General features: G+C 49.0%; 2 protein-coding genes across 8 annotated transcripts in view; one reads left to right on the forward strand and one right to left on the reverse strand.

Moving 5' to 3' along the window:
- The window catches only part of LOC144151479 (uncharacterized), a 248397-nt gene extending 240984 nt beyond the window's left edge, over positions 1-7413 (reverse strand). For 3 of the 6 annotated variants that reach the window (XM_077682538.1, XM_077682535.1, XM_077682533.1), the window contains exons 1-2: positions 6864-7411; positions 6702-6788 (exon numbers count right to left, since the gene is read on the reverse strand). In XM_077682538.1, coding sequence (XP_077538664.1) covers positions 6702-6788; positions 6864-7219 — 443 coding nt within the window. In that variant the 5' untranslated portion in view covers positions 7220-7411. Of the gene's footprint in view, positions 1-6701; positions 6789-6863 lie in introns of all 6 variants that reach the window. The other 3 variants (XM_077682537.1, XM_077682534.1, XM_077682536.1) reach the window with 3 other exon arrangements.
- LOC144151481 (uncharacterized) overlaps positions 1-12945 on the forward strand; it is a 71436-nt gene that overhangs the window by 18502 nt on the left and 39989 nt on the right. The gene's annotated exons all lie outside the window — the stretch shown is intronic.

Genomic DNA, 12945 nt, shown 5'->3' on the forward strand with positions numbered 1-12945 from the left:
AGGGTGACGCTACCAACACCGTCTAGAATTGACGCAGCGCGCGCAAGGGAAGGGAAACACCAGCGCCAGTGGAGGGTAGACCACTACCACACATACAATGTCAGCTGCCTTTAGAGTGCAATGTGCCTACAGGGGCGAACACGAGGCTCGTGGAACGAGCTTCGGAAGGTGCTTTCCAGGGGGCTAGTCAAGTTGTGACGGGCGCAAAGATCGACACAATGTTCAACAGCAGATAAACAGAAGGTCCAACTATGCTTTCGCCTTCACATGCTTAAAAAGTTCTAACCATCCCACGCAGTTGTTTTTTTTTTAAGAGCGAAGATATTTAGCAAACCATTAGAGTTGGTGTCCCCAGTTGAAAAATACCAAGAAAATGGCGAGCGCACGCGAGCGCGCACAAAGATGCGCGTTCCTCACTGTGACCGCCCGGCAGTTACAAAAAAAAAAAAACAAAAAAAATGACGAACACTCCTGTGTGCGCACGTCGCGGTGATCGCCCAGCGTCCCCTGCGCACGTTTGTCAAGTCAAGCGTGCCCACAAGGGAGATTGGCCAAGATTGGCCAAAAATACTCCAGCGTTAGCCGTAATCGTGGCAACACTTGCTCGGGAGGAGACTAGATACGTCATGGCGTACGCTTCTTCAAGGCGATGTCCAGAACAATGAAGGAAACTAACACTTATAGCAGCAATGATGGAGTAAAAGTCGTTGCGGCAGCAAATAAGCAGCAAATAGGCTGCAATCGTCGGCTTAAACCGCCGTGATGGTCGTGAAGGTTGCGTACAGCTTTGTTAGCTTCAAGTCTTACACGTTAGTGTGAGCTTCCTTGATTTTTTTTTTTTTTTTGCAGTTCGTCCTCATTGACTCTCAAGGAACCCATAATCCCCATTTGCACTATTACAACAATTACACGTTAAATTGCACAAGTATGCCTTTATTTTGCGAGTATAAGGGGTCAAGTTTAAAGTGTCGCACTCTTTTGGTGCGGTACTGGACAAAGAACGTGTACACATTGAACAAGCCCACTCTGCTGTAAGACCTACTTCATAGCGCGACGAACAAAAATTCGAAACGCCTGATGGTCCAGCAACTGAGGCTAACAAAAATCTACGAGGACACTTAAACTTTTTCTCGGGATGTGAGACGCTTGAACATCACTTCCCGTTGAGCTGTGAACGCATATGGGTGGTAGGGTTGGTTGACGACGCTGTCAATGGGAATTGGTAAAACGGACACGAGCCATCGACGGCTGCTGCCGTCGTCACTGGCCAATGCCCCTGAGTGGACATGTGAGATTGTTGGATGGCATGTCCATGTCGCAGTGCAGAACCGACCGTGACCTTCCCACGGCAGTTATCCTTACCTGACAATTTACCTGAATTGGTACGCTGCTAGATCTATACTCAACCTGAATGGTGGGTGACTGAAAGGTTGAGCCTAATAACCTGCAAAGCAGCGTAAAACTCGTTCTTCGTCAAGCCGAGAGTACCTGTTCACGACTTTAAAGTTCGAAACGTAACGTTAGGGCTAATGTAAGGCGGTGGCATACCAAATGAAGACATCAGTATGCCGGGTATTCCTGTTGCAGCCACACGATGCTCCGCAGCCAATGGGGACGTCAGGCCGCCTCATTCCCCCGTCCGCAGCTAACGGGGACATTTTATCAATCCTGCAGATACGCACGTTCGCTGCCAACTTGAAGGCTCACTAAAAGGGTTCAACTTCAGTTGTGGACGACTCAGCGAGCGATGGAACGGAAGATGATAGGTGTAACAATAAGGGACAAGGAGAAAGTGGAGTGGGTCAGGAAACAAACGCGTGTTAAGGACGTACTAGTAGAAATTAGGAAGCAAAAATGGGTGTGGGCAGGGCATGCAATGCGAAGGCAAGAGAGCCGTTGGTCATTAAGGGCAGCAGAGCGGATTCGACTGAAGGCAAGCGTGGTAGGGGCGGCAGAAAGTCAAGTGGGCAGATGAGATCAAGAAGTGTGAGGGGATAAATTTTTCGCAGTTAGAACAGGACCAGGATAATTGGAGATATATGGGACAGGCCTTTGCCCTACAGTGGGCGTAGACAAGCTGGTGGTGTTGGTAATGACAACGACGACGACGACGACGATTATGATGATGATGATGATGATGATGACGATGATCATGCAAACAGAGAATTTGGATAAGAGGTTTATGTCTACGCGCAGCCACGACAGGTGCGCAGCCATGGGGTTTGGTGGAGCAGTTTGTGTAATAAATCGAGCTAAGGTTGCGCGAATGATGGTCGCGCATGAATAAGATCTGCCAACCGCAGGCAATAAACGACGACACTTCAAAATTATGGAGCACACACAGCTGTAGGCATTCCGGCGGCGAGTATGCCTACAGCTTGCCTTCTTTGTAAACAACAAGCAGGTCCATGCAGAACCGGGTCACGGCAGTATCTTTTTTCGTAGAATATAAGGCGAATGGATCGGAGGAGGTATCCCAGAAACCGGCACGGAGGTCCTGTTATAAATTCCTCGCGAGACGTGACCGTAGCCTGGGCTGGGCTATAGCAACGGACGGGCGGCGGGTTCGGGGTTTCGGGCCCCGCAATCACGCTCGAGCTCCGGGCCGCCTTCTCCGAGGCGCGAGCGCGTGCTTCGCATGCCGCCCCCAGCTGCATCGACCGCGCGCTGCGCCTGCCTGTCGCTGGCCTCGAGTCCACCGCCGCGCATCGCCGCCTTTCCCTTTCTGCACGACGGCCGGTACGTACGAGGCAGCGGTGCGGTGCGCTGCGGTGCTCCGCTAGCCCTGCAAAGTGGCAGCGCCTTCGATTGGTGGAAGGCCTGATTGGATTTGCTCAACTCGCCTCGTTTGACGCCGACAAGTAGCAGCACTCGCTCCTCTTTTGCGGGGTGCCGCAGGGAACGGTACTGGCCCCAGTGCTGTTTAAAGTGCGCAATTACGTTGGAGCCCATGGAAGACTTAAGAACGGACGGTCGTGAAGCTTGCATTTTCGGAAGATAATTTTGCGAACATGGGTTTGTGCAGGGGAAAGTCCATGGGCCGGATGCCCGCCCGCTGAAGCAGTCAATGCTCCCACAGCGCCCGCCGCCGTTCTGTCGTAAATTCAGTTGGTAAGATGACAAAAATAGTTTTTTGCTGACTTATGGATTGCGTTTAGACAGAAACACGTTTCTACATACCACTCCGAGTGATCGGGACCGTCTTGCAGGCTATATATCTTCGTCGTTATTCCGTTTCGAACGGATGTCAACCGAGCTCCTACACGGATACTAAGTTTGAGCCGTACCCATTAAATTCAGTATGGTCCCATGCATATCAACAGCCATTTGTTGCAAACATTTATATGCGTTTTTTTTTTTCGCACGCAAATACATCGCAGCAGCCCTGTCCGGCCCATGCGCGTCTAACGCAAGCGTCCCCTGCTTCGCAATGACCTTCAGCCACATGACGCATAGGAGTTTGAGTATGCGTGTGTGCTCTTATTATTTATTCATTTATTGTGAGTATTGGAAAGTGCACGTCATCATCACCTAGACCTTATTTGACGGAGAAGGCGAGGCGGCCTGCCACATCAAGGCCCGGTTGACCTAGCCATACCTTAAACTCTCTCTCTCTCTCTGTCTCAAAGGATTTGCCAACCTGAATAACAAATCCTCACTTTCCAGCAGCAACTTACTAATGAGGGGAAGTATAGTCTTCCTTACTGGGTTTAATTTCCCTCGTTAATCAAAAGGCTTGGGCATCGTCCTCTCAATGTCGAATGTCGCCGCACCAGGGCGTGAAAACGGCGGAAAAGTGAGTGCTCGATTCAAGCTGATCGAATTTCGCCGCTAGTCTCGCTTCGCTAGAGGATCGATCGGCTGCCTTCCGTTTTGCAACGTTGCTGTCGGCATCGTTGGCACTTAGGGGCCCACCCAATGTTGACGCACCCTTACCTAGCTCGGAGACAGTTTGCTCAATTTCTTCTACAAACAATGCCAACACCTTCCGCAAATCCGCTTCTTTTCTGGACAAGGCGCTCCATTCGCCCACTTGCCGTGGCCCGCTTACTTGTTTTTAATTTAGATCAATTGAAAGACTTAATTAGCCCCGTTGTAGTGCCAATGAATTCTATCAAATTCACATTGAATTTTTCACGCATGAGCGGTCTATACATTCCGGCTTCACTTTGATGAAAGCGAACATTTATACTTTGTTTAAGGCCTAAAAAAATTCGGAAAGTTCGATTTAGCGTTTTTGAGTGGATCTTGCTCCTTCTCTTTCAGGTGCTTGCTGTCGGTCCTAAATTACAAATAACGTAAAGAGGGCAGTGATCCGCTTTCCCTTTACCCAACCACGAACGGTAACATTTGATAATGGTAGTTTTATCAGGTGCCAGGCACACCGGGGCATTGGCCAGATAAAAACACTGACACGCTGGATGACAAATGGCAGTTCCATATAAAGACTTTCTTCTCATTTATGCGGTACGCCGTCCCAAAACACCAGGTGTATTTCCACAAGACGTGCTGTTGGGCTAGATGGTATATACTGAATTGGAGGCTTAGCCCAAAAAAGACGAGGACGGTGGCAGACGAGACATGCGCTACTAACAACTAACTACTACTAACAAAAGGCGCTACTAACAACAGTTGTTAGCGCCTGTCTCGCCTACCACCGTCCTCGTCTTTTTGGGGGCTAAACCTCCCATTCACCACGTGTATTGTAAACCCCTTGCTAAGTTTGTAAGAATCGGGGCTGTGCGCCAACTTGTCAAACCCAGCTGCAAACCCTTTGGAGGTGACATGTCATGGTTGTTTGCTTTGAGCACGTCTCTAGGTGCTACGCTCTTCTCGCCTCTGTTCCGGGGCCATTGACGACCGGAGGGCTTGAAACGCCTTATTTCAGTACTTTCTCTCCGGGAGACTAGAGTATAGGGCAGGAATTAGGGCTTCAAAACGATTATTGGTTGGGTACAAACACGCAATCCTCTGTGCTCAAGCCGGCGAAGCGAGCGAGCACAAGAGTCTAAAATAGGACAGCTTTAAGAAAATTGCTCGTTGATTTGGACAGAGAAGATAAACAGCAAGTCAATAAATAAGGACAAAACCATAATACGGAAGACAGCAGCGGCGGCAATCGAGCTCAGGATCGCGGCGATTTCGAGCCGACCGACAAGGTCCGGAGGTTAACTCCAAAATGCCCCGCGCCAAAATGTTTGCGGAAAGGTAGCGAGGCAAGCGGCACGACAAGGGAGAATGTTCGCGACTAACCGAAAATGGGGCCCTTGATCGGCGCCAGTCGGGAGAAAAAAGCACGCTGGAAAGAAATGCACGTGACGAAGCACGAGTAGGCGAATACAGGAGCAAGATTCATGGCAAAAAAAAAAAAACACCAAAAAACCTCGTACAAGAGCCGTCAAGCCGAAGGATAGACTTGAGATTTGTACGAACCTGGCTAAGCGCCCATAGAGAAGCAAATGAGACAGTACGCAAGGAAAGGGGAACGCAGCGCGAACGAGGACCACCGTGAAGGCTGGAAACGAGCTGAAATAAATCGGGGACAACGAATCAGGCACTGGTATTCGCCGCGGCCCTATTGGCGCATCGACTGAGAACCGCGAAGCCCCAAGCAGCGATCTGTTCTTCCGTGGCGCCAGACGACTGCGGCGAGAATTCCGAATGGCGTTAGCTTCGAGCAGACGCCATGCCACTACCTTTTAGTTGTAGGGCGCATAGAAACCTTTCGTCAAACATTTCCTATGGTGCCTGCACAGCCCCACGGCGTTCGGAAATGTATGGGTATTTAGTATCGCGACAAGCTTGAAAGAACTTATTAGCTATTCCTGCCGAGGCGGCAACGCATACCATTACGTGGCCATCGTCGGTAACGTGTTTCCTAAAGCTTGCTCAGCGCCCACACGTTAATGTGTCATGTCGCCTCACGTGCTATCCTACTGAACAAAAACTTCCACAAGGAGCCCGCCGTTCGGCCTCTGTGGCCTCGAGGTAGAGTTGTGGGTATACTGGCATGACGGCCTGGTGTCGAGCCTGAGGGCGTCTAACCGTTTAATTTCTCATTTGTTATTGCAAGAACGTTTTCTAAGATTAATTCCACCCGTTGTTTTCGATAATAATGGTAATTTGGTGTCTTTCGTTCGCTGTAGGTTCCCAGTTTAATTAATGTTCGGCATCACGCGAAGTGACATCACACATGTCACCCGGGCACGCTCGGCAGCGAGGCGTTTGATGATTATGATGATGATTGCAGCGGTCGCGCCGTAGTGGAGGGCTCCGGATTAATTTTGACCACCTGGGGATCTTTATCGTGCGTCGAAATCTCGTACATACGGGCGTTTTTTTGCTTTTCGCCTCCATCAGAAAAGCGGCCGCCGCGCCCGGGATTCGGACCTGCGACCTCGTGCTCAGCAGTGCAACGCCTTAGCCACTGAGCCACCGCGGCGGGTAGCGAGACGTTTGCAAATAGTCGTCCCAGTGGCTGGCGGACCTAAAGACAGCACCGCAAAGTTGACGCACCACTGCGCGTGAACTTTGCGGTCCCGAAAACCAGTGTCCCATCTGGTGCCAGCTAACAAGCGTTGATGTTCAGACGAAAATATTGCTCCGTTTTGTACCACGAGGTTTAAACAGGTGGAAATGACGGCGAAGCACAACTTCTTCGCACACACATACTTGCCCCGGTGCTTCACAATGTAACTCACCGCTTCGACGTTCCCTCGTGGACGCCCCGGGGCTTGTTCTCAGGTGCTCTGAATGCGAGCCGGGCGTCTGGTTCCGAGGGTTGCGGCCTGCAGAGAGACGCAGCAAGGGATGTATCCACTGAAAAAGCGTAACAAACGTTCACAAGGTGCTCCGAACGGTACCCGTGATGCCAAAAAGTCGTCTGTTCTTGAAGGTTTGAGGAGCACACGTACGGCGAGACCCAGGTACACCAAGACGGGTTTTTTCTCCGAAGAAAGCGTAACAAACATTCACGGGGCGTTCCGAACGGTTCCCGCAACGCGGGACGGAGGCGGTTGTCTGGTTTCGAAGGTTGCGGCACATACACAAAGATAGAACGAAAATTGCGTTCTCTACGAAAAAACGGGATTATGGGCGTTCCCACTAGCAACATTGGCGATCGCTGCAAGAACACAAAAGTCTCGCGGACGGGAGACGGCTCAAAAGGTGGAAAAGCGCTACAGCCCAAGCTTGTATTCTCGGGTGACACCGCACACATGCGCGGTGCAGTTGGGTAGCCAGTGCTTCTTTTCTTTTTCGTTCCATGTTCTACTTCCAGATATCTGAAGCGATAAAAGTTAATGGTAAAACCGGCTGGACCGACCACCCAGCCAACGGGGCGACGGACAAACTCCTGCTACGGCCGACCCATGACGGGGCAGATTTGCGGATGTTGCATCGGTAGCGTACAAGATAATAGCAGAGTCCTCCTATGCTTCTCTGGTCATGAAACTCCCGGCCGTGCTCCCGGCCAAGTGTCGTACGGGGACAAAGGCTATCGCGAGGGGCGCAGATCGGAGGGCATCGGGCGGCCGCCACAGCTCTAGAGCCAGACAGGCAGGCAGGAACGCAGTAGCAGCATGCCCGTTCGCACCAAATTTTTTCGCCACTCACAAAATGATAAGTCCATTTAAGCGGCCCACGACACGTAAAGCGAAAGCGCACTGCCGATAAGGCGGCGAGCGTCTGTTTTATCTTACTCCGTGGTCCGTTCCCTGCCAAACGCGCTCTAACCACGCCCCCGGCTGCCCTCCGATCAACACCAGCGCCGCGGCGCGGCAGCGCACGAAGCTCTCCCATAGCGTGACGGCGAAGTTTCATGACCAGAAAGGCATTGAAGGACTGTGATAATAGTCTTCTTGGGCTACCAGAAATTTTGGTCTGTCCATCTGTCCGTCCGTCCGTCCGTCTGTCCGTCTGTCTGTCTGTCTGTCTGTCTGTCTGTCTGTCTGTCTGTCTGTCTGTCTGTACGTCATTCAGCCACCGCGACAAAACATGCAGGAATTTTGAAATGAAGAGTTTATATAGGCAGAATCTTTCCAAACCACTGAATATGGTACCATGCTTCGTTCTTATCCACACTGTAGAATGAAAAGAAACATTACGCGTATTTGAAGCAAAACATAAGCACATAACTGGTACTAGGCCGAGTTCATTTATTTTAAAATATATCTGCACTTGTTAATGGCCATACCTAATAGAAAAATACAAGCTGAAAACGATATTTCGACCCGCAAATACAGAAAAGACTCGCGCCCGGGCAAACACTTCGTGGCGGAATTCCAAGTTCAACACCAGAGTGCTTAAATGCATTGAAGGGCTCTGCCAACAGTAACGAAAGGTTCAGCTAGATGACGCGCTAGCAGACGAACGCGGAAGAAGGGAATTGAAATAAGAAAACCTCCCCCGTGATTATCTCGGAAAGAGCGAGGCCGGAGGAGACGAGCGTGTGAGCTGGCCGGGAAGACATTTGCGTGTATGAGCAGCAGAAAACCATCCTCTTTCAACGGCATATGAAGGAGGTGAGCAGATACGCTTCCAGTTCTTCAGCGGAGACTTCTTAGAGTGATCGCTGAGCACGAGTAGGCGGGTTCGATTCCTGGCCGCTCTGGCTGTTTGTCTGATGGAGGCGAAAAGCGAAAATTCCGGTGCGTGCGAAATTTCGGTGCACGATAAAGACTCCCGGGTCACGGCCGCTCGATGGAAACTAGCGGCCGTGCCCGGGTGGTCGGAATTGATCCGGAGCCCTCCACTACGATGCGCCTCATCGCCTGTGTAGCGTCGCGCGTTATATCCCAAAATCAATCAATCAATCAATCAATCAATCAATCAATCAATCAATCAATCAATCAATCAATCAATCAATCAATCAATCAATCAATCAATCAATCAATCAATCAATCAACTTACTACAGTGATAAAAATATGACTTCCTATAAGCGTTAGACCCAATTTAAAAAAGAAAACCAAGTACTGCAGTTCTGCGTGTGGCTTGCGGCGAGGTTACTAAATGCGGAGGAAATTTTGAAATGTTGATTTAGAACAAGATGTAAAAATGGCCTTCGCATTCGACGAGCATAACGCTACTCAGAATAACCCAGGCGCATGATGTGCCTGGGTTATTGAAGATTGAAAATTGAATTTACTACCAGGTGAAATTACCTTTGGGAAACGTTGCGTACAATTTAAATTAACTGTGTTGTGGGAATTTTTGCATAATTGTCTTTGCTGTATTTAGTATTACCTGCTATGCCTAAGCTGCGTGAAACATACGTGAGTTTCAAGGTGTTGTCAACTATCTCTGTGTGATTCTCCGCACAAAAGCGTTTTTGCATTTTATGTATCTGCCCACTCCTGCGATCACCCGATTGGGCTGCACTATGTAAAATAAATAAATAAATAAATAAATAAATAAATAAATAAATAAATAAATAAATAAATAAATAAATAAATAAATAAATAAATAAATAAATAAATAAATAAATAAATAAATAAATAAATAAATCTTACATAATCCGGTCCCACCAGAACGAATGTAGTAAGTACCTGCCGTTGCTACGGTTTCATGATGGTGAGTGATTGATGATGATGATTGATAGTGGTATCCCCTTTGTACGGGGTGATGACGCCGTCATCTTACCAAACATGTCTCTTGTTCCCGCCACCTATTGACTGCTTTCGCGTAGCCGCCTATAATGGCACTCTTCTTCCAGAGCATAATATTGACGTACCATCTGCCAAACGCTCCCCCGATTTAATCCCATTTAATTTCTGTCCTCTAGTCTGTCGTTAAAAAAAAACAAAAAAATTAGAGGACAAAACCCCGCTCAACAACACTATCGCAGGTTTTAAACCAACTCAAAGTAACTAAAATGGGCACTCGGCCAAAAACAGTTTTAGAAAAAAGCGTAGCGGCCACAAACGCGCTCTTCTTCCAGAGCATAATATTGACGTACCATCTGCCATACGCTAGCACCGTTTAATTAAGACCTTCCCAGAATGCGCTCCGCATTTTTATCATGCAATATGATGACTGCCCTAACCCAACGCGCGAACATACGCCCATCAGTACCTGCGTCGCGCACGGCGTCCCCTTCTTTGTTGTCATCCTCACCGTCATCATCATGAGCGGCTCCTCACTACCCCGGAGTTCACACGCTCCTCGCTATGCTGAGCAGCGGAATATTAAATGCGCTCACAGCTACTCTCATAAAGGGGACAATGATCTGCCCTTAAGAGAGAGGAGGGTGCAATCATGATCCCTCCTTTCAAAAATCCTTCTCCACCGCTCTTCACCAACATTAGGAACATTAGGAGAGGACTGAAGAGTCGTGCGGAGGTGTCTTTGCGTACGGATAAATAAACCCGTCATCACACCCGTCACCACATTCTGTGCCCTTATCCCTTCTTTTGGGACAGTCGTAGCGAGGGGGCTGTTTCCGTGTCAGAACCCCGAAATTTTTCTGAGCGCCGCATACCCCCTTTTTGCTCCGTAGGCCTCTGAATGATGATGTGAATGAACTTTTATTATAGTGGGAAGGGGTAAGGAAAGGGGGTGTGGGCAGCCTCCTATGTCCAGGAGGCCGCGAGAGGACGCTACCGTCACCGCCCGGTCGACCAGCATAGCTTGATCTCCACGGTCGGAGCTGGTCAGCAGCATCTCATACTGTTCACGGGAAAGGGTGGTCGTTAGTGTGGAAGGTAGCGGTGGAGAGTGCGTTCATTCAATGACAAGGTGGAAAGCGTCTAGTGCGGTATTACAGGGTTGACAGATTTTCGGGTAGAGCGTAGGAGCGATGTAGCGAAGTCGTGTGCAGTTGTGGTAGGTATCTGTTTGTAGGTGCCGCCAGGTGTGAGCTTGTGCGTTCGTGAGGGAGCGGTGTGGTGGAGGATATTTGTAGCGGAGATGCTTGTAGTGGGTGAGAATGGCTTAGGTCAGGGTGTCGGTGTCGGTGTCTTCCGCGGCCTTTAAACAAAAAATAATAGAAAAAGTGTTTACGAAGCAAGAGCAGGGAGTCCTGGGTACACTGGTATTTTTATGTGGATATTACAGTGAACGAAAAAACGAACCCCTCGGATTTAATAAAGCAGGAATATGACTCAGATACTTTTTGGGTGCAGGGGATTTTTTTGTTTTTGTTTTCCTTTATTTTTGTTTTTTTAACGCCGTACAACCCCCACGAAAGATATTTCTGGCTACGCGTGCTTTGGGAGAAAAACCAGCAATTATTTCTTTTCCACGACGAATGTGACCGCCGCGACCGGGAAATAAGCTTTACTTAATCTTACTTAACAACTAAACAAAAAGCACGATTAACCGAAAGCAAGGGAATGCATCTGTGGCCCTGAAAGCTGCTTCATCTTGGCGCCCGATGTAACAAGAGCGTTCACCCCCGTCTTCCCACTCGTGGAATGCGTGCAACGTATACGCAACGTTCACCGTACATTACAGGCCCGCCGACAGTGAGAAATGGAGGGAGGAGGGCAAAGAGCCTTGACGTCGGCCGAGTGCGAACGCGACGAAGTGTTGGAAAGTTGAGTGGAGCCGAACTTCACGAAAACACGTGTTTCGCACATGTCGTCTTTGGGAGGAAAAAAAAGAGGGGGGAGGGGGGAGATGTAACAGCTTGAGCGCGGAAGGCTTTCACGGTCAGCTGCTGCTGCTGCTGCTGCTAGGAGCTTCGGCTTCGGCTCCGCTATTTTCGTTCCCAGAGCTCTGACACGAGGCCAGGACCGGTGAGGGCGGGTGCAGAGCGAATATTTTTGTTTTCTTTTTAGAATTCTTCGCACGGTAGAAAAAAAGGGTGTGTTGTCGGTGTTCTGCACTCAGAAACGGATAAACAAAAAGACGAAAGAAACAACCTATTCGTCTGGTTTTAGAGGAAAAAAAAAACATAAAAAGAAAGAAGGCCGTTAGAGCTGTCATAGTTCTGGCTAAGTGAAAAAGAACCATTGTTCTGACTATTCTTGCGCGCTTCGAAGCATTGGGCTACTATTCATCTTTGTACCGGCGAAGCAAAATAACTTTTACATGAACACCGTTTGGTGCACGGTAAATAATCCTAGGGGCACTAAATTATTTCTTACCCTATTCCACCTGCCCCTCATAACCGATGTGCACCTGCATTGCGTATAAATAAATAAGTGTGGAAGCCCTCCACATTTGGAATGCTTACACATTGTCTGCGAGAGGATCGAACTTGTTATTGTTGCCTACTTTGTTTTGCTGATATTTTAGGCTTACCTAAAACTAGAGGCTCTCAGAAAAACTGAAACATTTCGAATATTTTTATTAGTAGCACAGCCCCTTGGGGGCTGGGGCTGCTGGAGTATCCTGTCGTCGTCATCAACGTCATCGTCCTTCGTCTCATGTAGTCACGGCACTAAAACATCAGGAAACTCGCTTCCGCCTTGCGCTAGAACGTAACGCGTTCTAAAAGAAACACCCGGACACTCGTTTACGCCTCGCGCTGGAGCGATTCGTAACGCGTATTGAAAAAAAAAAAAAAAAAGAAAACCCGGGGAACTCGCTTACGCCTCGCCCGAGAGATCTTCATGCTTCAAAGACAAGAGACTTTTACAGCAAAGCTCTTTACCTCTACCCATGCAACGGTTTCATCTCCGTTGGCAAGAACGCCAAGGTGCCAAGAATAGACTTATACACCGCATGCTTCGCCCCTCTCCAGGATTCACGTTAGTGGATATGGCCCGGGATTTCTTTTTAACGTTCTTACGCCAAGTTCGCTATTTGGCAAGTTCTTGGCGTCTTTCGAAGGAAAATTACCAGTCGTTTCACACTGCGAAAGCGGATGACCAGCGAGGCTTTTTTAAAAGTGGCAAATAATTCAGGCATAAATTCGCAATGGTCGGAGGACTGCGCAGTTTTTCCGCCGAGAGCGCGGAGTCCATGCGGACACAAGCCCACCCCAAGACAGAAAAAGATGC

This window comes from Haemaphysalis longicornis, unplaced genomic scaffold (genome assembly GCF_048455015.1).
Source record: "Haemaphysalis longicornis isolate Haplotype H1 unplaced genomic scaffold, Haemaphysalis longicornis Haplotype H1 scaffold_9, whole genome shotgun sequence".
NCBI lineage: Eukaryota > Metazoa > Arthropoda > Arachnida > Ixodida > Ixodidae > Haemaphysalis > Haemaphysalis longicornis.